This window comes from Prionailurus viverrinus, chromosome A3 (genome assembly GCF_022837055.1).
Source record: "Prionailurus viverrinus isolate Anna chromosome A3, UM_Priviv_1.0, whole genome shotgun sequence".
Classification (NCBI taxonomy): domain Eukaryota; kingdom Metazoa; phylum Chordata; class Mammalia; order Carnivora; family Felidae; genus Prionailurus; species Prionailurus viverrinus.
In genome coordinates, this window is record NC_062563.1 from 117919727 (window position 1) to 117946135 (window position 26409).

Consider the following 26409-nt stretch of genomic DNA (forward strand, 5'->3'; position numbering starts at 1 on the left):
CCCAAATAATTTAACCTCCCTGGGTCAGTTTTCTTATGCATAAAGGAGGAATACTTATTTCTAACACAGTGTTGTTGTAAAGTTAAATCAGTAAAATATCCAACATGCTTGGTATTGTCAAACCCTCAGTAAACTTTTACCAACTAAATTAATAAACAAGTTAGTGACATTTAATGTCAAATTAGACCTTGGACTCCAAAGATAACCTTTTCCTGGTTTTGTTTTGGTTTTAGGATTAAATAAGTTTATTTTTATTTCATTCTTTTGGGGTAGGGTGCCAAAACCTGAATAAATGATTTTTAAAGAGAGCCAATAAAAAAGAATCCAAAAATCCAGTCGATACTTTTTTTTTTTTTTTTTTTTTGCTTATACAACAGAAATTTATTTTCTCACAGTTCTGGAACACATAGGTCAAATTGTGGGCAGGTTTGGTCGCTTCTGAGGACTCTCTCCTGGGCTTGTAGATGGACCTCTGCTGCCTGTCTAGCTGGTCTTTCCTGAGTTCCTGTGTTCTAATCTCCTTTTCTTGTAAGGACACCACTCATAGTGAATTAGGTCCCACACTAGTGACTTCATTTTAACCTTATCTCCAGATACAGTCACATTCTGAGGTACTGGGGATTAGGACCGCGCTATATGAATCCTGAAGGGATTAAATTCAGCCTGTAATACCCCTGTACCCTACAACCCTATTTTAGCAATGACCTTTTCCACCCTTAAAGATGATTCTACTTAGTTTTAGGGGTGGTAACATAATTAACTGTTATATTTTAATTATCAAAAACAATTCTGCTAAATAAGCACACAGTGACAACTATCACTTTAATCGGCCCTTCGGGACTCCCTGGGCCTGGCGCAGGCATGCAGAGGGTCAGAGCCCGGTCCAAGGGACTTGCTAGGCTTGGGGGTGAGGGGGTGGGGAAGGACTTCGCGGTCAGGGAAAGAACGCCGGTCAGCGGATGGCCGGTCCAAACGCCGGCAGCCAAACGCATCTCTGGGCTTTTTCCTCCGACATCTTGGGGGTGACCAGGTGACGTTAGTGTTCCTGAAGGCTAGTGAGCCTACGCTGGTGCAGGACTTCAGTTTACACAGCGCTTTGACAGCTTTTGTCTCTCGTAAGCCTCCTGTCCCCGGGGTGAGGCTGGCGGAATGGGTCAGCGGTCAACTGTTTACTCGGCCTACATTCCGAGGAGGAAAATGGGCCCCCGCGCGGGAGTGCGACTCGCTCCAGAGACAGTTAACTCAGCGACACCCGGGGGCCCCGACACCCCCAGTTCGGCCTCCTCGGCCCCTCTGCACGCACGCGCAGTCGCAGAACTCTTCCTGCGAAGAAGCTGCGGATACTCAGCGGCGGCTGCGTCAGCGCGTGTGGCCGCGAGAGGGCCTCGAACGGCCTCACGTCACTGTGTGCGACGGCGCCTGCGCCGGAGAGCATGCTGCCAGCCGCGCGGCGAGGTCTGGGCCTCGTACGGCTGCGGCTCCTTCGGGGGTGGCCTGGGCTCACGACCTTCTCCTTCCTGCGCGGCCTTGGGCCAGAGCCTTTGGAGACAGCCCGGTCACTGTGTTGTGAATCCTCCCCTAGAGACGCACGGGATGGAGAGGGACGGCGCGAAGCGGCACGGAGGAAAGCCCCCGGCACAGAGTCGCCCCCGTCTCTCCCTCCGCGCGTCCGAGGCACTGGGACCAGACGTCTTTCGTCGCTGGAAAGCCTCAGACTGCCGACGCCACGAGAGGAGTCACCCCCTCAAGAGCGCGAGGACTCGAGCGGAGACCAGGGCCAGCCCGGTCCCGCCCACCGGGGAGCCGGGGGTCCCTTGCCGCCCTCCCTGGCCCAGTCCGGGACCGAGGTAGAAGAGCTTCATGGCTCCTCTTCCCGGTCGACTTCCAGAGAGGGGCCCTTTCGCGCTGGGGAGTTGATCTTAGCCGAGACGGGGAAGAGAGAGACACAATTTAAAAAATTATTTAGGTTGAGTAACGCCGGACACTTAAATAGTAGCTGGGGGACAGTCCCGTTCAGCGAGATCGTGGGGAAGTTTCCCGGCCAGATACTGAGGAGTTCCTCTGGGAAGCACTTCATGCTGAGGAGGCCGGCGTTGGAAGACTATGTATTACTGATGAAAAGAGGGCCTGCCATAACCTATCCGAAGGTAATGCGGTGGGAATTAAGTGTGTACTGGTTCCAGAAAGAACAAAACGGATGCGGAACTGCAGTCCTGATTCATGTACTTAAAGCACATCTCAGGGGCGCCTGGGTGGCTCAGTCGGTTTAAGCCTCCGACTTTGGCTCAGGTAGTGATCTTAGGGGTAGTGGGTTTGAGCCCCGCGTGGGGCTCTGTGCTCATAGCTCAGAGCCTGGAGCCAGCTTTGGATTCTGTGTCTCCCTCTCTTTGCCCCTTCCCTGCTCATGCTCTCTCTCTCTCTCAAAAATAAACATTTAAAAAAAAAAAAAAAAAAAGCACATCTCAGAACATTTAAATTGTTCTCAGACTTAAAAAATAATAATAAAATAAAACAATGCATATGAACTTTGCATATCTTATGATTGCTAATTTTAGGAGGAAACCATCACCTTTAATTTTAATTTCGGAGTGTCAGTTCTCTCATCTGCAAAGTGAAAAGAATATTGACTTACTATACAGAGTAATGTGGACTAAGGAGGCACTAATAAGTACTTACATTTGTTTCCCATAACCATTAAGTTTGCAAATTCAGGACTCGAGAATGTTCAACTCTTTTAGTACCATATGGAGATATTTTAATCATCATTTAATAAGCCATGTTACTAGGGGTAATGCTTTTTCTCTTTAGAGAAAAAGTTTTTGTATTAAAACATTTGACACTGAACACTAAACATAAAAGATATTCTTTATAAATAAATGAACTTGTTACATAAATAACATAAATAAATAAATTTTTTTTACATAAATAAATGAAAATGTTCCTTGTTACAGTTTTATCATAATCGTCCATTGCTAGTGGTTTATTTCAGTTTTTAATCATGGTCATACCGGTTCTACTTCATGTTTCCTTAAATTCTCTACGCCTTTTAAGTGAGGGCCTTCTGCTGATTTCTCTGTTCTTTGAATTCCTATTGTTACTTAATGTCTGTAATTTTGGTATTATGCTAAAGTGCTGCTTTACTTACTAACCAATTCTTGAATCTCTTGTTTCATCAAGTAAAATATAAGCTCTTGGTAGACTGGACCAGAGTTTAGTCCTTTTTTTTCACACCTTTCTTCTCTGAGTCCAACACAGTGTTTGGTAAGAGTGTGTACTTAGTACATATTTATTGGTCACTGAGTCACCTATACTGTGTTTCAATCATAGGATATGAATATGATACTGTCGATGATGGATATCCACCCAGGTGATACTGTTTTGGAAGCTGGCTCAGGCTCTGGTGGAATGAGCTTATTTTTATCCAAAGCAGGTAAGAGAGTGGGATAAATGAGCAGGGTTTAGATGGGCAAAGAAAATGTTCGATCTTTCCTAATAACAGAAAGTAAAATGAAGACGTTTTAGAAAATATTCACATAACTTTGTGATCAAGAGCATTCTCCTTGAAACTAAATGCAGGCAACTATTTTTCTTTCCATATTGTACGTTCATTCTAGTCATTCTCTTTGTGACCCTCTCTCCATTTTCTGTGTTTTCTCTTGCTCCCTCCATGTATTTTAGGGCTTCTTCCTTTTTTTTTTTTTTTTTAAACTAAACTTTTTATTGGGATGTAACGTAGCCATAGTGCACTGATCATAAGTGTGTAGACTTCAAAGAATTTTTAATGTAGTAACCATATCAAGTACTCATCACCCAGATCGAGACAAGGAATGTTGCTGCATCACAGAAACCTCCTCATGTCTCCTCTTGCTCATAATCCTCCTGCATTCTTTTTTAAATAATAAACTTTGTTACAGCTGTTGAAGGGTGTATATGGGTAGATTTTATAAAGAGTACAGATAGAAATACACTGAATTAAACCTTTTGTTCTTTGACCTAATGCCATCACATACAAACATAATCCAGTTTATACAAGGTCAGGAAATTCATTCTGGCCTCCTCAAATCTTTTGTTTGATTCTTTTCTGTACATAGTTAAAGGCAGTAATTTCTTCACAGTGACTGATTCCTAAAGGCATTTGATAGAGTGAATTTATAAAAAAATTTGTGAGAGGAGTGCCCATATTTCTAACATCTATAGTATCAGAGGAGTGTCATGGCATGAATAATCCCAAACTATGAGTGATCAAATTATTGCTATTTACTTTTGGGATGGATTTTTTTCTCCATAATTTTCTTTTCTAATTGTTTAGCTTATGCTATTGTTATCACTCATTTTTATCTTTTGAGAACATGATGCATTGCAGCTGGAGTTACATTTCAAAAGACATCCTTGAATTTAAACTTTTCATTAGAGAGGTCCCCCGGGTGGCTCAGTCTGTTGAACATACAGCTTCAGCTCAGGTCATGATCTCACAGTTTGTGGGTTCAAGCCCTGCATCAGGCTCTGTGCTGATAGCTCAGAGCCTGGAGCCTGCTTAGGATTCTGTGTCTGCCCCTCTCTCTCTCTGCCCCTCCCCCACTCACTCGTGCATGCACGTGCTCTCTCTCTCTCTCACATTCTCTCAAAAATAAATAAACATTAAAAAATTTTTCTTTTTTAAATTTAAAGTTTTCATTGCACCTGGGTGGCTCAGTTGGTTAAGCGTCCAACTTCAGCTCAGGTCACGATCTCACAGCTTGTGAGTTTGAGCCCCACATTGTCTCTGTGCTGACGCTCAGAGCCTGGAGCCTGCCTCGGATTCTGTGTCTCCCTCTCTCGCTGCACCTCCCCCACTCATGCTCTGTCTCTCTCTCAAAAATAAATAAACATTACAAATAAATAAATAAATAAATTTAAACTTTCCATTAGTAAACTACAGACTGATGTGGGACAGCTTCCAAATGATATTCATATCACCTCAAACAGAGGTGGGTGGAACATTTTTGCTGTAAATTAAAATACATATTAGTCTTTTGCAGAAACTCCACTATTACCATGGTAAACAGTTTAAAAGTTTTTCAGACACACACAAAAATACAAATCTCTTTTAAATGTATGAATGGCTGGGGTACCTGGGTGGCTCAGTGGGTTAAGCATCCAACTCTTAGTTTTGGTTCAGGGCTTGATCTCAAGGTTTGTGAGTTCGAGCCCTGTGTTGGGCTCTGTGCTGACAGCGTGGTGCCTGCTTGGGATTCTGTCTTGCTCTCTCTTTGCCCCTCCCCTGCTTGCTCTTTAACTCTCACTCTCTAAAAAATAAACATTAAAAAAAAAAAAGCTTGTACTAAAACAAAAATAAAAGGCCTAACTTCATCCATAACTAAAGAAATGTAAATTATAACTTCAGTGATAAGTTATTCAGTTTTTACTTATATTTTCTTGTTTTCCTTTTTTAAAATTTTGTTAATGTTTATTTTGAGAGAAAGAGACAGAGCATGAGCAGGGAAGGGGCAGAGAGAGAGGGAGACCAGAATCCAAAGCAGCCTCCAGGCTCTGACCTGTCAGAACAGAGCCCCGTGCAGGACTTGACCTTACAGATTGCGAGATCATGACCTGAGCCAAAGTCAGACACTTAATGCACTGAGCCATCCAGACACCCCTATATTCAGTTTTTAGATTGACACAGATAAAAAGTTTGAAAACTCTTTCTTGAAGAAAGTATGGAGAAATAAGCACTCTACTACATTGTTGGTAGAGTGTAAATTGGTATCATTTTTCTGGAGGATAATTTTGTAATGATTTTCAAAATAAAAAATTCACATACCTCTTGAGCTAGCAATTTCATTTTTAGGACTGTCATTTCATGAATACAAAGATTTAGGGAAAATAATTTTCATTGCAGTATTGTTTGTTATAGCGTAAGACTAGAAACAAGCTAAATGTTCATCAGTAGGTGATTGGTTAAATAAACTATGGAATAGCCATATGATGGAACATAATAGCTCTTAAAAAGAATGTAGTAAATCATTAATCACTGAAATATCACTGGTAAGTAAGAAGGTAAGCATGGGACAGTATATATAATACATGTATGTTTTAATGTGTGTTAAAAACAGGGAGAGACACTTCACATGGTAAAGTAGGTAACCAAAGTAACATGGTTGCCTCTGAAGAAGATTGATTAAGGCTCTGCGATGCGATAGAGAGTTTTGTATTATTTGTATTACACCATGCACTATTTGTATTATTTTTTCACATCCATATACTACCTTTGCAAAATAATTTTTTATAATCTTTTATGAACTAATAAATACAATGAAATATCATAAGTTGTTTTTTTAATTAAGTGGGATCACAAGGACAAGTCCTCAGTTTTGAAATACGAAAAGACCACCTTGAATTGGCTAAGAAGAATTATAAAAACTGGTGTGATTCATGGAAAATAAGTCATGTAGAAGAGTGGCCAGACAATGTGAATTTTATTCATAAGGATATTTCAGGAGCAACTGAAGATATAAAATCTTTAACATTTGATGCGGTAAGTTTTCTAAAGTGGGTGCTATGATATTATCTAATACTGACTACAAAGAAAACAGGCATCATACTTTATACGGAAGGCTCTTCCTTCATTATTTGCACCATTTCTATCTGTAGGAGGAATATTTTCCTTTAATATCATGATAGGATTTAGAGTAGAAAGACATACTGAATCAGATGTCAAAGTTGTTAATAAATGTGGAGTAATAACCAAACCAAATACAAAGAGGAGTGACTAACTTCAGCATTTCCAGGATAAAGGAATAATAATTTGGAAGCAGCATTGGAAGCATATTGATCCTAGTGCCTGACTTCACGTTGTGAGATTTGGGGGAATAAATAGCCTCCATTTGTGAGAGAATAGCCAAGAGGAATCTTTGAACAGTTAATGTCAGGATGTAGACGAGCGCTCATTAAAGATGTTGAGGACAGAGGCATTTGTTATGAACACAGCTCCAGAAAGTGGAGTGGATGGATTTGTAAGGAAGAGGAGCACTGGGAGGTTCAGTTAGGGGAGAAGGATAGTTGATGACAGGATGATATTTTAGGCTGTGACCATGATGGTGGAGATGTTAGGTGGCCTCAGAGTTTCAGAATTCTTTATTTATTAAAAAAATTTTTTTTTAATGTTTGTTTTTGTGAGAGAGAAAGCTCTGGGGGGAGCAGAGAGAGAGAGGGACACAGAATCCAAAGCAGGCTCCAGGCTCTGAACTGTCAGCAAAGAGCCTGACATGGGGCTCAAACTCATGAACTATGAGATCATGACCTGAGCCAAAGAGCCACCCAGGTGCCCCTCAGAATTCGAATAAGTTACCTTATCCTTGATGATTCCATTATCATTTCATAGTTTGACACTACAGACTGAGGTCTAGGTAAGGAGTCTTCTTTGCTTTTCTTAATTGGCTTTTGGAAAGTTGGATTACTTTAGGACATTTATGAGGGAAACTGGTTGAAAAATGAGATTTTTATCAAGACTGGTTCCTATCTCTAGCGTTCTTAAAGTCTGTAGTTTTGGTGACACAGATCCTGGACACAAGGACCACAATTCCGTTTTTTTTTTTCTTCCCCTTAATTTTTTTGAGAGAGACAGAGTGCAAATGGGGGAGGGGCAGAGAGAGAAGGAGACATAGAATCTGCAGCAGGCTCTAGGCCCTGAGCTATCAGCACAGAGCCCAACGCAGGGCTTGAACTCTGAACTATGAGATCACGACCTGAGTCGTAGTCAGACACTTAATCGACTGAGCCACCCAGGTGCCCCATACAGTTTTTTTTCTTTATCCTTGTTTGTTTTGCATATTACAGCTCAGTAAGGGTCCCCCCCCCCCAAATTTTTTTTTTCTCTACCTAGGCTATCCATAAGAATGTCATAGATACCTGGGAGGTTAATTGGTCATCAGAAGTTTGTTTGATGATCATGACACACAAGGATTCTAATGATATCATTGAAGCTTTTTAGAAACCTGCTGAACCATCCTTGATCTAAAAGAATATTCCTTACTAGATTTATTCAGCGGACTCTTGAGCATAGTGCCAGATGTTTATCAGTATGAGAAATATAGGAGGAGTCATACTCCTGCCATCCGAAATGATGCTAAACTGAACAAAAAAGGTGGAAAACCACAAAGAGAACAAAAGGAGAAAAAATGGCTAATAAAATATTTTTGACAAATTTTAAAAAGCCTAACCACCAGAAGGGGAATGCACACAATGGGATACTGAAAATAGTATTATTTAACATAGTGAAATAGTGTATTATATCTACATCAGTAAATCTCAAAGACATGATGTTTAGTGAAAAAAGCATTATAAAAAATGTGTGTATATGTAAAATTTAAAACTACGTAAAACGGTACCATGTATCGTTTGTAGCAATATACATATGTTGTAAAAGTAGAAAATTATTTGGGAACATTACCAACTTCAGGACAATGATTATCTCTGAGGAGAGAAAGGGAACGGGGAAGAGGGAAATAAGTTTCAGAGTCCACTCAGCCTGGTTCACTCTTGGGCTCCCATAATAGCCAAGATGACGTTGGGTAAGTTACTTCAATCTTTCTGTACCTCAGTCCCTTCACATATTAACAGGAATGATAACAATATTTCCTATTTCATAGAGTTGTTGAGGATTAGATAAGATACTTCATATAAAGTGCATAGAACAGTGCCTCATGTATAGTAAGCATTAAAGAAATATTAGCTATGATTTTCATCTTATTATTTCTCTCCTTTTCCTCACCTGTTTAAATTCTACTTTTCCTTCAAAGTTTAGATCAAAGGTCACCTTCTTCACTGGAATATACCTTACTCATCTAACTGGGGGATTATCATCATTCTCTGAATTATTGAACCACTGTTTCTTGATACAATAAGCATTTATTAAAGATCTGTTTTGTACTGCAATGTACTATGCTAAGACAGAAATGAAGTATGCATTTAAAGGAGCTTTCATTCTAGAAGATAGACATACAATTACTGGAAAGACTCACAAGTGTGGAATACCACGACTGTAGAAATTAGGTGTCATGAGATGAAACTGCAAATGTAGTCATCAGGGGCTAGATAATGAAGAACACTTATGTATATTTCAAGCTAGGGCATATGGACATTATCTTATAGGTAATGGGAACAACTGATGAGCTCTTTTCTTTTTTAAATTTATTTATTTTGGAGAGGGTGGGGGGAGCGCCAGAAAGAGAGGGAAAAGGAGAGAGAATCTCAAGCAGGCTCTGAGGTGTCAGCACAGAGCCTGATGCGGGTCTCAAACTCACGAGCCACGAGATCATGACCTGAACCGAAATCAAATCAGACACTTAATCAACTGAGCCACCCAGGCGCCCCACTACTGATGAGTTCCTAATGGAGAAGCAGAATGTCCAAATTCCCATTTTAGAGTAATTCTTTTTTTTTTTTTTTTTTGATTCCAGTGTAGTTAACATACAGTGATCTGTTTCAGGTGTACAATATAGTGGTTCAGCAGTTCCATGTATTAGTACTCATCAAGATAAGTGTACTCTTCTATTTTAGAGTAATTGTGGTGCAATGATGGAAGCTGTGAGTCTATGTAGAAAGCTATTGTAATGTTTCAACAAGATACAATGAGGTCCTGATCTAAGGCATTAACAGTAGGATGACTTTGAACAATACTTCAGAGGTATATTTGTGGGGCTGGATAATTTTAATCCAAACAGAAGTGTCAAACTCCACAGATCCTCGAAAGAGGTCAAGGTAAAGAAAATGATGACTCCAACAAGTTTCTGGTTTGAGTGACTAGATGGAAATGTTCACTGAGAAAAAAGTATTCAACAGGATTGGCAGTTTTCTTGGTTGTCTGATTTTTGGTCCCGTCAATAACATAGACAAACTACACCCAAAGAAACCCATTAATGTTCATCGTCTTGATCCTTTGATTCAGTCACTGGGATCTTTCCTTGGAATCTAATAGGCATTTTAAACTCATGTCCAAACCTGAATTCTTGATTATTTCTGCCAAGCCTGCTCCTCCCATAGTCTTCATTTTCCTCATTGGAAAAGGACATCTCTATTCTTTCTGTGGCTTAGGCTGAAAACACTGGATTCATCCTGATTCCTCTTTGTCTCACATCCCACAACCAATCCTAATTGCAACTGGCTCTACCTTTTCAAAATGTATACCACTCATGGCATACAATGCTGTTTGCTTGTTGCAAGTCCTCATCCTTCCTTGCCCTCTCAATCTTCTCTATGTATGGATTTAATAAGTCTGAATGTACTTCATGCCACTGAATTGTGAGTGAATTCATCTCTTACCATTTCCCCCTTTTGTCTCCACTGCAGTGACAGTGGCCTTCTCAGATTCACCAAGTTTCCTACAGCCTCAGAACATTTGTATTTGCTGTTCTTTCCATCTGGAGCATACTTACCCCCTAAATTTCCACAGGGTAAGCTTAATGATTTTCTTCAGGTCTCTTTACTGACCAACCTATATATAAAATGGCATTTCCTTTCCTTGTTACTCTGTATCCTTCTTACTTTGCCTTATAATTCTATAGTTCTTCTTGTCACTTATCCTCCTCTGATTTACATATCTATTGGATTTTTGTTTAATGTCTATCCCTTTATTAGGATATATGTTCTCTTGAAACAGAGTTTCTTATTACTACTTAGCAAAATGCTTGGCACATGGAAGGTGCTCAGTAAATATTTGGTGAATGAATAATGATTGATGACTCGGGGCGCCTGGGTGGCGCAGTCGGTTAAGCGTCCGACTTCAGCCAGGTCACGATCTCGCGGCCCGTGAGTTCGAGCCCCGCGTCAGGCTCTGGGCTGATGGCTCAGAGCCTGGAGCCTGTTTCCGATTCTGTGTCTCCCTCTCTCTCTGCCCCTCCCCCGTTCATGCTCTGTCTCTCTCTGTCCCAAAAATAAATAAACGTTGAAAAAAAAAATTTTTTTTAAAATAATGATTGATGAACCATTAATGCCATTTTAAAAAGACAAATAATGGAATAATTTCTAATTTAATAAATATGTTGTTGTACCAACTACCCTTAGCTTTCAGAGTTATCCATCAATGAAAGCCACTGTATTTTCTATTTTGACCCTATTTTATTTTAAGTGATTTTTAAAAATTTTGTTTATTCATTGAATTCATTTAACAGCTTTTGTGAGTTATAGCCTTATAGTCTGCAGTTGAATAAAGAATAAATAAACAAGGGACATGATTCTTACATTTTAGAATCTCTGAAATTAATATTCATAACTTTCCTGTTGAACATAAAAATACATATTTGAGATCATGTGAATTCCTATTGCCAAAAGCTGAATTAAAGTATTGAGTGAAACTTTATAAAGTATGTATTTGTATACATATGTGTATATGAAATACAGCTAAATAAAGATTCCTGTATTATCAGTATTGCCAAACGTAAGACATGCCATTATGATTTTCATATAGTCAAGTACTATGACAAATTGTGTAACAGTAAATATGCTTTTTTGGGGGGGAGCAGCAAAATGATAGTTAATAGTATTATATTTTAAAAAATGAAAACTGTAACTGGGTAATCGCTTTCTAAAGTGTATCATTATACCACAGTAAGGAAAGAAAACTTGTGCTTTGTTTAAAAAAACTCAGTCTGATTTGCTTTCCTCTCAACAGGTTGCTTTGGATATGTTGAATCCTCAAGTTGCTTTGCCTGTTTTATACCCAAATCTTAAACAGGGTGGTATATGTGCTGTATATCTAGCAAAGTGAGTAGTGTGGCTATTCTTCTTTGTAATGTGATTTAAAAAAATTTTTTTTCATGTTTGAGAGAGAGAGAGAGACAGAGCCTGAGTAGGGGAGGGCAGAGAGAGGGAGACACAGAATCTGAAGCAGGCTGCAGACTCCATGCTGTCAGCACAGAGCCCAACATGGGGGTCAAACTTGAGAACCACGAGATCATGACCTGAGCTGAAGTCGGACACTTAACCGACTGAGCCACCCAGGTGCCCCTGTAATGTGATTTTAAATACACTTTTATTTTGTCTTAAGTATTTGGTTAAAGTGTTCATTTTGTAACTGAATTAGAATTAGGTATATAAGTCATCTCATAAAACTTACGAAATGACATATGTCCCAATTAATTTATATTGCTGTTTAAATCATCCTTTACCTAAATGGTAATATAAGATGTGTATTTCTTCTGACAATTTAGAAGAAAATTTTTAAAAGTGTATTGTGAACAATAATGTTAAATTATGGTCTCTGTATTTTTTTACTTTCTATGAAAGTGCTTATTGTGTGCTCTAATTTGCATATTTGTTTTTCCCCCTTCATTTAACTATAGCCTTTGAATTTGGGTCAAGAGATATAGTGAACTTAAGTATAAAGTTACTATTTTTGTAGAAATTTAAAGTACATTTTTTCCACTTTTCTAAAAGCATCACACAGGTTATTGAACTTTTAGATGGAATTCGCATCTGTGAACTTGCTCTCACATGTGAAAAGATAAGTGAAGTTATTGTCAGAGATTGGTTGGTTTGCCTTGCAAAACAGAAAAATGGAACTTTACCTCAAAAAGTAGAACCTAAAATCAATACAGATTTACAATTACATTCTCAAAAGAAAGTTAGCATTGAAGATGAGATGTTTCAAGAGGATGACCATGGTAAGCTTCAATTTTATTTCATATGTGTTTGCAATAATAAATCGAGAATAGGCTCCTGAGTGTATTGACCAATAATCAGAGCTGTTTCTCAGGGATTTGGGTTTTTTTTCCCCTAGAGAAGATGAAATGTACTATTTCTTTGTTAAATTAAAATCTCTTAAGGGACAGAGTAATGTTTTTTTGCCTTTTATGTAAAACTGATACCTTTGAAGAATTGAACTTCTTATAATATTTGTATTTTACTTGTATCAAGGAGGTTGGCTTATGAAATACTTTAAATATACTAAAGGATGTTTTTAATTTAGATCAGTGATTATTACTGAAGGCAAAGAATAGGACCTAATATGCAAATGGCTAATATTCCAAAAAGCAACTTCTGGACACTGCTGGAATTTGTCAAAGAACTAAATTTAGGTCCTTGTTGTATGTACACATTATTTAGGTCTTGAACAAGTTTTCAAATATCCATTGATTTATGATATATCAGCTTACCCATTTGGTTATAAAACCATATACAAGTTTATCATTTAATCCTTTTCAAATTGTTTTGTAAGATAACTGGCAGAGTAGCTCCAAAACAAATGCTGAAAAAAATGTCTGAGAGAAAAAACTTAAAGAAACAGTAATTTGTATTTTAACAGTTTTGTGAGCAAATTATAACATATTTTATGTAGCTTATAATATATATTTTGTTCTACAACAGAAGAATCACATTTGGATTTTCCATATGGATCATTTCCCTATATTGCTAGACCTATACACTGGCAGACTGGTCATACAGGTGAGTGATGTTTTCAGGTCATATTAAATGGTGTTTTCTTCTAATTATTGTAATGACCTTACTTTTTTTCTCTCTCCTTAAATTAGCATTTCTTGTCAAGCTGAGGAAGTTTAAACCACAACTTAACTGAGTACCTCAGAAGGTAGCAACTGATGGGAAGAAGGAAAGGTATCAAAATAGAACTTTATATTGCAAAACACTACTTTCATAGATTGAAATTTTTTGCTATATGATTTGTATAACTTTTACATATAATTTCAAAAAATAACAAAAGCTGAAGGAAGATGTGTAACATTTCAAAACAATTTAAATGTCCCATTTTGACACTTGTCTTGTAGTTTGACATTTTGTAGTTAATGATTCCAAGTTGGTTTAGTTGAGCCATTTCATTCTTCACTTCCTGTAAACCACTCCATAGATTTGTCTTTCTTCATAAAATTAGTTTTCTTTTCTTTGTCTGATTGATGGTCGTTGGCTACCAAAATAAAATACGCATTTTAAGATAAATTTTAATGTATTTTTGTATTTTAAGTACATATTTTAATGGCTTGTCTGTATCTTAAAAAGTAGCGAAATCTGGGTTATAGTAAATAATAGGAAAACTGCTAAGAATCATATAACCATCTTAAAAACTGTAATAGAAGATGTAACAATTGACTCTTTTATCAGAATCATTTTAACTTGTTTGAAAGAACATCAGAATTAATTAGGGGTTTATTATTCATAGGCATCAGTTATTTAGCATTTACCAGTACCCTACATTGTTTTAAACTTTATATAATGTTTTTTCATTTAATAGAGGTAGCTTATCTTTAAGGTTATCTATATTCTACAGATAAACAAAAACGTAGAGTGGCTAGGTTATTGTTTAGATACGGGTTTTTATAGTTTTTATGTTTGTTTATTTTTTGAGAGACAGAGCACAAGTTGGGGAGGGGCAGAGAGAGAAGGAGACACAGAATCCAAAGCGGACTCCAGGCTCTGAGCTGTCAGCACCGAGCCTGACGCGGGCTCAGACTCACAAACTGTGAGATCATGACCTGAGCCGAAGTCGGATGCTTAACCAATTGAGCTACCCAGGCGCCCCAATGTTTTATAGTTTTTAAAGGGTAGTACCTGGGAGGATAAATGCTGCTATTCCTGGATTTATCCCTTAGGCTATTTAAAATAATAAATATTCTAAATAACATTTTACATATTTTTCATTTTTTGGAAAATTTTAACATCTCTGCTTTTTTAGACCATAAAGTTTAACTAGGCATTAAATAATCACACAAATAGAAATTTGTTATATGCTCCAAAGAAGTACAGAGTACTATAATAGAGGTTTTGCTCTGGCCAAGTAATTACCTATGCAAGTGACAAGTGAGCTGAGACCTGAATGGTAAGTACAAGTTAACTATAGCAGGGAAAATGAGAACAAAAAAGGCCAGTGATGCTGGGGTTGAGTGAAAGAGACCCGAAAAATAAGTAGGGGTCAGGTCATGCAGGATCTTCTAGACCTCTTAAGCTTGTCTATCCTAAGAAAAATAGGGTCTCATTGAAGGATTTAGTGAAGTGAGGGGTAACATGCTTAGATCTGTGTTTTGGAAAAAAACCACTCTCGTTGTATTTGGGGAACAGACTGAATCATATAAGCAGATTAGCCTTCTGATGTCATATTTCTTTATGGTAACTATCTAAACACTCATACAGTAATAATGGCTTTATAGTTTTCATAACACTTCAGATACATAGAAGCTCTGAAGTATTTTTTTTTTTTTTGGAAGTTTATTTATTATTGAGAGACAGAGAGAGACACAGTGTGAGCAGGGGAGGGGCAGAGAGAGAGGGAGACATAGAATCTGAAGCAGGTCCCAGGCTCTGAGCTGGCAGCACAGAGCCCAACGTGGGGCTCGAACTCACAAACCGCGAGATCATGACCTGAGCCGAAGTCACTTAACTGACTGAACCACCCAGGCACCCCTGAAGTACAATTTAAGTTCTATCATGGAACATGCCTTTTTCTTCTGTCCTGTGTTTAACCAGTAGTGAAATTCTTCATGTATTATTTTAAATGCAAGTTCTAATTGTACTACATGGAGAAGGGGCTGGCTTAAGAGCAAAGAAAAGTTGTGCCTCTACTCCTATTTCACGTAGAATAATTAGTTTCTGTTCAGTACACTGCGCTCAATTCAACTATTGACATTGAATTGAACAAGATGTCTTTAACGGTGTCCATTCTAATAAATATTAAGATGAATTGAAAACCAAACTACATAAGCAAATAAGCATTTATTTATATGGTTAAAGTCCAGCTTAAGCCCTTTCTCCATGTCTCCATTGAACATTAAGCATGTTAACAATCTTGCTTATGGGACAGATTTTATTTTTTTTATATTTAAAGTAAGCTCTTTACCCATTGTGGGGCTTGAACTCACAACTCCGAGATCAAGAGTCGCATGTTCCACTGACTGACCCAGCCACATGCACCGCCTACAGATGTGTTCTTTTAAAGTTAACCTTTCTTAAATTCGTGTCTGGCTGACATCTCTCTTACTGTAAACTCCTACAGATTTGTGACTGATTCCGTTGTCTTCCTAGTACCTTCCAGAGATCCCACCTTTTCCACCCACTAATGGTCAATAAAAATGTGCTGATGGCTGTAAACCTACATTTGATCATGTATTGTTTTTATCTGTTGACTTGGTTGTTCTGGGGGGAAATTTAGGCATGCAGCTCTTGGACTGTGGGGGACTTGGGAGTTTGAACTCTACTTCAGAGGCAGTAGGGAACTCCTGAGGGTTCTCTGGTCATGTAAAAGGAGATTTTTCTGTTTGAAGTTAGTCTGTTAGTAGTGTCTATGAGTATTTGAAGGAAGGAAGAAACAATTGAATCAGCAATTTCACAGTACCACGTGGTATACATTATGAGGTGATTGGTTGTAGTATATAACCATGAGGTAAGGAAAAGGGGTAGATTTAAAAAATATTGTGAAGGAATAACTAGATAAGCTATTCATTGGCTATAGAGACAGTGAGAGTATATGCTTTAAACTTTTATCTGCTATTCAGAAGCCCTTCCCCTTACTTTGCTGGGCAAAACAGGACTTAGTCGGTGTTCAGTTCACATATTACTTCCTCTAAAAAGCCTTCAACAGCCTCTAAAAAGTCTCTCACCCTAGAGTCTTTTGTACTCTTAAATGTTATATAATTAGCATTGCCTTATTACATCATTAATTTACAAACACTGATTATGCCTTTATTAGGTATTAGGATTTTAAACCAGTATGACTAGAACAGTTGTAGTGACTCAACTAAATAAGGATTTGTTTTTTGAGGAAAAATTACTCGATTTTAGATTATATAACAGTTGTACTGTCCCATGCATGCCTCTGTGATCCAGGAATAAGGTTTGATATATTGCTTTTTTCCTCTGGCTTCACTCTAAAATCTGAGGAGTCCTCTGCATATTCATGTTTCAGAGGGATTAACTTAGGTGTCACAAGGCTTAAAAATGCCTAAGGTAAACAGTGTCATTTAGTATTAAAATAGGCCATATTCAGATAGAATTGGGTCCCATCTTGCTGCTTTTGTTTTACTTTACAATTGTGACTTTTCTGAGTTTGTTTTTTCATCACTAAAAATCAGCTGCTGAGGCAGTAAGACACTGACCACTGCTCCTGATAACATTGTGTTACCCTTGAATGCCCCCACACCCCTACTGAGCTCACTCCCAGTTAAGCCTATTGAGGGAAAATGAATGTATATGTTTCCTGGTCAAGTGTATGATTAATAATTTTTCTTTACATCGAAAATTTACATTGAAAATGCCATCCTGAAACAAAAGCTTTTACATTTAACTTTAATATTCTGAATAAAACAGTAATGAGTAAATACTTGTTCTTTCCTGTATAGGATCCGTATATATCCTAAACCAGGGCTTCAGGACTTTCCTCCAGGGACAGAATGAAAGCACAGTTCCACTTACAACTCCCTTAAGTCAAGTGCTCCACTTTTCACCCACCATCTGTCAAAATTGTGCTTTTGCTTCAAAGCAAGCCAACTGGCAGAGCCCCTTCCTCCCTGGGTGCACTGTGGTTTCTACTCTTTTTTTGTTGTTGTTGTTTAATGTTTGTTTATTTTTGAGAGAGACAGACTGCGAGCAGGGGAGGGGCAGAGAGAGGGAGACACAGAATCCGAAGCAGGCTCCGGGCTCTCAGCTATCAGCACAGAACCTAACATGTGGCATGGACCCACAAACTGCGAGATCATGACCTGAGCTGAAGCTGGACGCCCAACGAACTGAGCCACCCAGGCGCCCCAGAGAGTGTTACTACTCTTTGATATCTACAGGGATTAGCTTGAGTAAACCATAACTGCTTGTGTTCTGCTTTCTATAAATATTTGTTCAAATTGTGGTTGGAATTCTCTCCCAATTCACTCCATACAACCTTTCATTAGGGCTGGTTCTTAACGCTTTCACCACTTCCTTAGTCCTTAGTTTGCTAAAAGACTTCTGTGGCAGCTTATTTTCATCACCAAAGGTAAGATTTCATCAAAGGGGGCAGCAGAGCATAATAGTTACAAATTCAGGCTGTAGTCTAGAGTCAGACCTGGGTTCAAATGTCGCTCCACTTTGGGCAAATGATTTAACCTCTCTAAGTCTCAGTTTCCTTATCTGCAAAGTAGAGATAATAGTATTTATCATAGGGTTGGCTGTGAACATTGCAATTATCAATGTACAATGTTTAACATATTGCCTGGAACATTTTAAACATCTAGTAACTCTTACCTATTATAAGAACCAAAAAGTGTAGGTAAAAGTTGCTGGTATAGAAGGGAAAGATGTTAAAAGGCAATTTTTATTTTATACTTTAGCCTATGGTAGATCCAACCTACCTTAAGATACAAGTGAACAAATGAAAATTATGCTTGGAGGTGTTGCAAGGGAAGAGACTATACTGTCAAATTTGTTTAGTGATTTACTATGGCCAGTGAATGAAACAATGATTGAGGTGTGATCCCTACCCTGAAGAGTCTTAAGAGTTTGGTTTCTCTTTTACTAAAACTTCAGTAGCCACTATTAATCTCATAAGGATATAGCAAAAATAAATACGTGATATTCTGAAATAATGGAGGTTCATTATAGAATTTAGGCAGAACTATAAGAAATCTGTCAGTCCTATCTTGGATGAAAATCTAGAAAAAGGCTTTATAAGAAGTAAAAAGGATCACTGCTGGTAGAATATTATTCTGGCTCGGTTTCAAATGTCAGAAATACTCTATAAACATAATTTGAATGAAAATTATGGTGTGGTCAACTAAAAGTATTTCCAGTTCATATGATTATTTTCTAATTAATATATCATTGTGCAAATCCATTTAAATACCAACAAAAATGAAATGTGCAAATAAATTATGATACTTATACCATGTCATGATTAAAAATCAGGTTTTCAAAGACTAATGACATGGGGAAATGCTTTATGGTAAGTGAAAAAAAGCAGGCCTAGATATAGTATGTTTCTAATTTTTTTTAAATAGTAGAAAAGTGTATAATATTACACTATAGTAATCAAAACTATGATTTTCACATAAAACTGACAAATAGAGAAATGGAATGGCATAGAGAGCCCAGAAATAAACCCACACATATATGGTCAATTAATTTATGACAAGACGTGCCAAGAAGTGGAAACAGTCTCTCCAATAAATGGTGTTGGAAAAACTGGACAGTCACATGCAAAAGAAATGAAGACCACTATCTTATGCCATGCACAAAAATCAACTCAAAATAGGTTAAAGACTTGAATGTAAGACCTGAAACCATAAAACTGGAACAAAATGGAAGGATACTCATGTTGCCAATGGTTTTTGGATTTGACACCAAAAGCAAAGGTAACAAAGCAAAAATAAACAGTGGGATTACATCAAATTAAAAAGTTTCTGCGCAGCAAAGAAAGCCAAGAAAATGAAAAGGCAACCTTATGGAATGGGAGAAAATATCTGCAAAATATCTGCAAACCATTCTGTTCTGATAAAGGGTTCAAATCCAAAAAAATATAAAGAACTCTTACAACTCAATAGAAAAGTATCCAAATAAAATGGACAGAGGAAATGAATAGACATTTTTCCAAAGAAGTCATACAAATAGCCAACAGGTACGTAAGGTGTTCAGCATCACCAATTGTCAGGGAAATGCAAATCAAAACCACAATGAGATTTGTGATTATTAATAAAGCATTTATGCTGTATGTAAAAAAAATCACAAGGATACACACACTCACATGCACATATACACAATGGAATATCATTCAGCCATAAAAAGTAAGGAAATCCTACCATCTGTGACAACATGGATGACTTTGAGGGCATTATGCTAAGTGAAATACTTCAGAAAAAGAAAATAACATGTGATCTCACATGTGGAATCTAAAAACAAAACTAAACCAAAAAATGAACTAGATACAGAGAACAGATTGGTGTTTGCCAGAAGCAGGGATGCAGGGTGGGCAAAATTGGTGAAGGTGGTCAAAAGATACAAACTTCCAGTTATAAGATAAATAAATCCTGGAATGCAATGAACAACAGGGTGACTATAGTTCACAATATGTGTTGTGTATTTGAAAGTTGCTAAGAGAGTATATCTTAAAAGTTCCCATCACACACACACACACAAAACTATATGTGGTGATGAATGTTAACCTATTGTAATCATTTTGCAATATATCAAATCATTATATTGTACACCTAAAGTTAATACAATATTTTGTGTCAATTATATCTCAATTTTAAAAAGTATATAAAAGAAAACCAGTAATCACTGATAAAGCTGGTGAGATTTCAAGTAAATTTATTTTCTTCTTGAAACTTCCTTTGAATAAAACATTTCATAGACAATGCTTCAGTCTCTTCAAATACTTAATACTTTAAAATACTTGAGACCCATGGTGTGTTAGGTTTCAGTGTAACATAAGTCACATTAAAAATCTTTTAGCTTAGGTACACTACCACAAAAACAGATACTGACACAAGACAAATAGTAACTTAAAAGGAGAAAACTTTCAATACTAATTCACTCATAATGTTGTGATATATAAATTACTATGTACCCCTGCCTGTAAGAACTGACTACAGGTCAATAAATGAGGTTTGTTAATAACTTGCATAAATCTAATTCTGACATATTACTAAATCATACCTTGAGAATAGCTATAAGCTTGAGAAGGATTGACTACTATGTCCATTGACTTGTGTGATTCCTGAGAATGTTTCTCCATCACCTCTACTGTATCACTGGATGAAGATGATGAAGACAATCCCAGTCTAACATATCTTCCTTTTTTACCACAGAGTGAACAATCTACTGGGGTGGCACTAGGTCCTCGGGGCAGTTGAACTTCATCTCTGTTGTAGTTTCTAACAGCTCCACTGTGATGCACAGAGCGTTCCCGCTGCCATATATAATGAGTTGGGGCAATAGCCATAACCTACGGTGGAAAGCTTCCTTTTAGAATTTTAATAAGATTTGAAAATTTGGTAAAATTAAATACAAAAATTAAAACTCACAGCTAGCTCTATAACTAGATCTAAAAATCTAAGTTACTGATGTTAAGAAAAAAAAAAAAGGCATCTCCAGATAAGACAGCACCACCTATAAAGTGATTCACTGCTTAGATCCTAAAGACAATAACTGACAAAGTACTTATTTCAAATATGAAATAAGACTGAAGCAACCTTCCAGGTTTTTCAATTCTGAGTATTCTAAGTTTGGGATAGATAATACAGTTAGTCCAAAATGACACTTAATTTTTAACTGGAATATACTGGGTCAAAAATAACATTGTTGAGGTTTCTAACTATACGTTAGGCTAATCTTAACATGTTTGCAATTGTGGCAAGGGAAATGGTAAATAACACAGGTAATTTACATAACCTCTCTGTTCCTCGGTTTCCTTATCCATAATATGGAGAGAATAATATTGTCTACGTTAGAGGATTGTTGCAAGGATTAGATGAACAATTAATTATAAAACTCTTATAATTCTTCACTACATGTTGGGCATTGTTCTCTAAGGTTAAATAAAATCCTGCCTTTGGAGTCTGGATAGACCTATTTCCTTATCCTGACTCTGCCAATTGCTAGCTGTATGATACTGAGCAAGTTACTTAAACTTTCTGAGGCTCAGTTTCTATATATTTAAAATGAGGATACTATCTGCCTCACAGGACTTTTCGGCGGGTTAGATATGTGTAAAATCCTTATCACATAGTAAGAAGCTGGCAAATGATAGTCATATATAGGTACTTTCCCAACATATGAAGGGAATTGTGGGGACTCTTGAAAATTTTGCTTGGAAAGAAAGAAAGGCTTCTGCTGTTAAAAATGAAAACCTTAGGTTTTGTTTTAGTGGGTCAGTTTGTTAAGCGTCCAACTCTTGACCTTGGCTTGGGTCATGATCTTGTAGTTTGTGAGACTGAGCTCCACGTCAGGCTCTGCACTGATAATTTTGCACTTGGAATTCTTTTTCCCTCTCTCTCTGCCTCTGCCCCACTTGCGCACTCTCTCTCTCTCAAAATAAATAAACTTAGAAATGAAAAGAAAACCTTAAAACCCCCTGATTAAAACCAGTCTGCTTATTAAACAGGGTACCGGTGGCCTCCTCCAAAATAATTGCTAAAGAATGCTAGCTAGGCTAATTTCTTTAGTGAATTATTTTATAATCTACTTAAATCCTTCAAAGAAGTTTTCAACAAACATGTAACAGTTACATATCTTTTATTTTTAAAAATGTTTACCAGGTTCAAAAAATTTTTAAGTTTATTTTGAGAGAAAGAGAGAGAGAGAGAGAGTGAGAGAAGGGGAGGGGCAGAGAGAGGGGGAAAGAGAGAGAATCCCAAGGAGGCTCTGCATCATCAGCACAGAGCCCAATGTGGGGCTCGAACCCATGAACCATGAGATCATGACCTGAGCCAAAGTCAGAAGCTTAACTGACTGAGCCACCCAGGTTCCCCCCCACTCAAGTTTTTATTTAAATTCTAGTTGGCTAACATATAGTGTAATATTGGTATCAGGAGTAGAATTTAGTGATTCATCACTTACATATAACACCCAGTGCTCATCACAAGTGCCCTCCTTAATATCCATCACCCATTTAGCCCTTCCCCTACATCAACCCTCAATTTGTTCTCTATAAAGAGTCTCTTATGGTTTGCCTTCCTCTCTTTTTTTTTCCCATCCCCTATGTTACATTTGTTTTGTTTCTTATATTCCACATATAAGTGAAATAATATGGTATTTGTCTTTTCCTGACTGACTTATTTCACTTAGCATAATACACTGTAGCTCCATCCATATCATTGCAAATGGTAAGATTTCATTCTTTTTAATAGCTGAGTAATATTCCACTGTATATCTTTATCCATTCATCACTTGATGGACTGATTTGGGCTTTTTCCATAATTTGGCTATTGTTGATAATGTTACTATTAACATTGGGGTGCATGTGCCCCTTCAAATCAATATTTTTGTATCCTCTGGGTAAATACCTCGTAGTGCAACTGCTAGATCTTAGGGTAGTTCTATTTCTAGTTTTTTAAAGCACCTCATACTGTTTTCCAGAGTGGCTGCCCCAATTTGCATTCCTACAAACAGTGTAATAGGGTTCCTTTTTCTCTGCATCCTCGCCAACATCTGTTGTTTCCTGTGTTGTTGATTTTAGCCATTCTGACAGGTGTGAGGTGGTATCTCATTGTGTGTGTGTGTGCGCACATGCGCACTTTATTTCCCTTATGAGTGACGTTGAACATCTTTTCATGTGTCTATTAGCCATCTGGATGTCTTCTTTGGAAAAATGTCTATTCATGTCTTCTGCCCATTTCTTAACTGGATTATTTGTTTTTGGGGCATTGGGTTTGATAAGTATAGATTTTGAATGCCAACCCTTTATCTGCTACGTCATTTGCAAATATCTTCTCCCATTCCATAGGTTGCCTTTTAGTTTTGATGATTGTTTCCTTTGCTTTGTAGAAGATCTTTATCTTATGAAGTCCAAACAGTTCATTTTTGCTTTTGTTTCCCTAGCCTCCAGAGACATGTCTAGTAAGAAGTGGCTACAACTGATGTCAGAGGTCGCTGCCTGTGTTCTCTTCTAGGATTTTGATAGTTTCCTGTCTCACATCCATTTCGTATTTTTATGTATGGTGAAAGAAAGTGGTCCAGTTTCATTCTTCTGCATGTCACCATCCAGTTTTTCCAACACCATTTGTTGAAGAGACTTTTTTCAATGGATATTCTTTTCTACTTTGTCTAAGATCAGTTGACTATATAGTTGTGGGTCCATTTCTGAGTTTTCTATTCTGTTCCACTGATCTATATCTATTTTTGTGCCTGTACCATATTGTCTTAATGACTAAAGCTTTGTAACATAACTTGAAGTTGGAAATCATGATGCATCCAGTTTTGCTTTTCAAGATTGCTTTGGCTATTCATGGTCTTTTGTGGTTCCATACAAATTTTGGGATCGTTTGTTCTAGCTCTGTGAAACATACTCATAGTATTTTTTTTTTTTTTTGAGAGAGAGAGAGAGAGAGACAGAGAGACAGAGAGAGAGAGATAGGGGGAGAGAGATAAAATGAGCCAGGGAGAGGCAGAGAGAGCAGGACACAGGATCTGAAGCAGGCTCTATGCTAACAGCAGGGAGTGTAATGTGGGGCTCAAACTCATGAACTGCAAAATCATGACCTGAGCTTAAGTCGAACACTTAACCGATTGAGCCACCCAGGTGCTCCTGTTGGCAGTATTTTGATAGGAATTGCATTAAATGTGTAGACTGCTTTGGGTAGTATAGACATTTTAACAATATTTGTTCTTCCAATCCATGAGCATGGAATGTTTTTCCATTTTGTTGTGTTATCTTCAATTTCTTTCATCAGTGTTGTATAGTTTTCAAAGTACAGATATTTTACCTCTATGGTTAGGTTTATTCCTAGGTATCTTATGGTTTTTGGTGCAATTGTAAATGGGATTGACTCTTTGATTTCTCTTTCTGCTGCTTCATTATTAGTGTATAGAAATGCAACAGATTTCTGTACATTGATTTTTGTATCTTGCAATTTTGCTGAATTTGTGTATCAGCTCTAACAATTTTTTTTGGTGGAGTCTTTCAGGTTTTCTATATAGAGTATCATGTTGTTTGCAAATAGTGAAAGTTTGACTTCTGCCAATTTGGATGCCTTTTATTTCTTTTTGTTGTCTGATTGCTTAGGCTAAGACTTCTAGTACTATATTAAATAACAATGGTGAGAGTGGACATCCCATCTTGTTCCTGACCGTATAGGAAAAGCTCTCGTTTTCCCCATTGAGGATATTAGCTGTGGGTCTTTCATATTTGGTCTTTATGATGTTGAGGTATGATCCTTCTATCCCTAATTTGTTGAGGGTTTTCATCAAGAATGGATGCTATACTTTATCAAATGCTTTTCTGCATCTATTGAGAAGATCAAATGGTTTTTATCTTTTCTTCTATAAATGTGGTGTATCACATTGACTGCTTTATGAATATTGAACCACCCTTGCAGCCCAAGAATAAATCCCACTTGATCACAGTGAATAATTCTTTTAATATACTGTTGGATTCAACTTGCTAGAATCTTGAGAACTTTTGCATTATGTTCATCAGGGATATTGGCCTGTAATTCTCCTTTTTGGTGGGGTCTTTGTCTGGTTTTGTCTGGTTTTGGAATCAAAGTAATGCTGGCCTTATAGAAGTATTGCCTTTCTTTCTTTCTTTCTTTCTTTCTTTCTTTCTTTCTTAATAGTTTGAGAAGAATAGGTATTAACTCTTCTTAAATGTTTGGTAGAATTCCCCTGGGAAGCCATCTGGTCCTGGACTTTTATTAGAAGATTTTTGCTTACTGACTCAATTTCTTTGCTGGTTGTAGGTCTGCTCAAATTTCTTCCTGTTGAAGTTTTGGTAGTTTATATGTTTCTAGGAATTTATCCATTTCTTCCAAATTGCCCAATTTATTGGCATATAATTTTTCATAATATTCTTTCATAATTGTATTTCTGTGGTGTTGGTAGTGATCTCTCCTCTTTCATTCATGATTTTATCTATTTGGGTCCTTTCTTTTTTCTTTTTGATAAGTCTGGCTAGGAAGTTAGCCAGCTCCTAGTTTTATTGATCTGTTCTGGGTTTTTGTTTCTATATCATTTATTTCTGCTCTAATGTTTATTATTTACCTCCTCCTGATGGCTTTAGGCTTTATTTGCAGTTCCTTTTCTAGTTCCTTTAGGTGTAGGTTAGGTTGTGTATTTGAGACTTTTCTTGCTTCTTGATGTAGACCTGTATTTCTACATACCTCCCTCTTATCACTGTTTTTGCTGCATCTCAAAGGTTTTGGACTGTCATGTTTTCATTTTCATTACATTAGCTTTTAAAAAGTAGAGGTAAATAGGGCTGCCTGGGTGGCTTAGTCGCTTAAGCATCTGACTTCAGCATAGATCATGACCTCATGGTTCATGGGGTCAAGCCCTACCTCTGAACTGTCAGCACAGAGCCTGGAGGCTGCTTTGGATTCTGTGTCTCCCTCTTTTTATGCCCCTACCCTGCTTTGTCTCTCTCTCTCTCTCTCTCTCTCTCAAATAACCATTAAAAAAGTTTTTTAAAGTAGAAGTAAATAAAGATGTTGATTCTAACTATAAACGTTTCCATAACAATGTAAAATTAGGTTCAGAGCTACCTAAAGCGAGGGAGTAGAATATCAGAATTTTTTATTCCTTCCATATTTAGTATTTCTTCCTTAACACTTGTACATCTTTATTTCCTGTTTCTGGAATGTCCTCTCCCTTTATTTGTCTTAGTATCGCTTTTCCTTCAATGCTGAGCATAAGTCCCACATTTTAAATACTCCAGCTTTTAGATTGTATTGTTTCATTGTTAATCTGACATTAGGACTTTTAACGTGTCTAGTACTCAGATATCTATCTGTCTATCTATCTATCTAT

General features: G+C 37.3%; 2 protein-coding genes across 8 annotated transcripts in view; one reads left to right on the forward strand and one right to left on the reverse strand.

Moving 5' to 3' along the window:
• The first annotated feature begins 1149 nt into the window (after positions 1 to 1149).
• TRMT61B (tRNA methyltransferase 61B) lies at positions 1150 to 16072 on the forward strand. Its single transcript, XM_047851426.1, is given in 8 exon segments — positions 1150 to 1282; positions 1285 to 2147; positions 3328 to 3430; positions 6324 to 6514; positions 11648 to 11739; positions 12412 to 12638; positions 13342 to 13419; positions 13506 to 16072. Coding segments are annotated over 8 exon segments (1731 nt in total). The 3' UTR covers positions 13550 to 16072.
• Positions 13584 to 26409, reverse strand: part of SPDYA (speedy/RINGO cell cycle regulator family member A) — a 37879-nt gene continuing 25053 nt past the window's right edge. For 6 of the 7 annotated variants that reach the window (XM_047851427.1, XM_047851431.1, XM_047851434.1 and 3 more), the window contains 2 exons: positions 20602 to 20890; positions 13584 to 13894 (listed from right to left, as the gene is read on the reverse strand). In XM_047851427.1, coding sequence (XP_047707383.1) covers positions 13806 to 13894; positions 20602 to 20890 — 378 coding nt within the window. In that variant the 3' untranslated portion in view covers positions 13584 to 13805. Of the gene's footprint in view, positions 13895 to 18013; positions 18079 to 20601; positions 20891 to 26409 lie in introns of all 7 variants that reach the window. The other variant, XM_047851430.1, reaches the window with a different exon arrangement.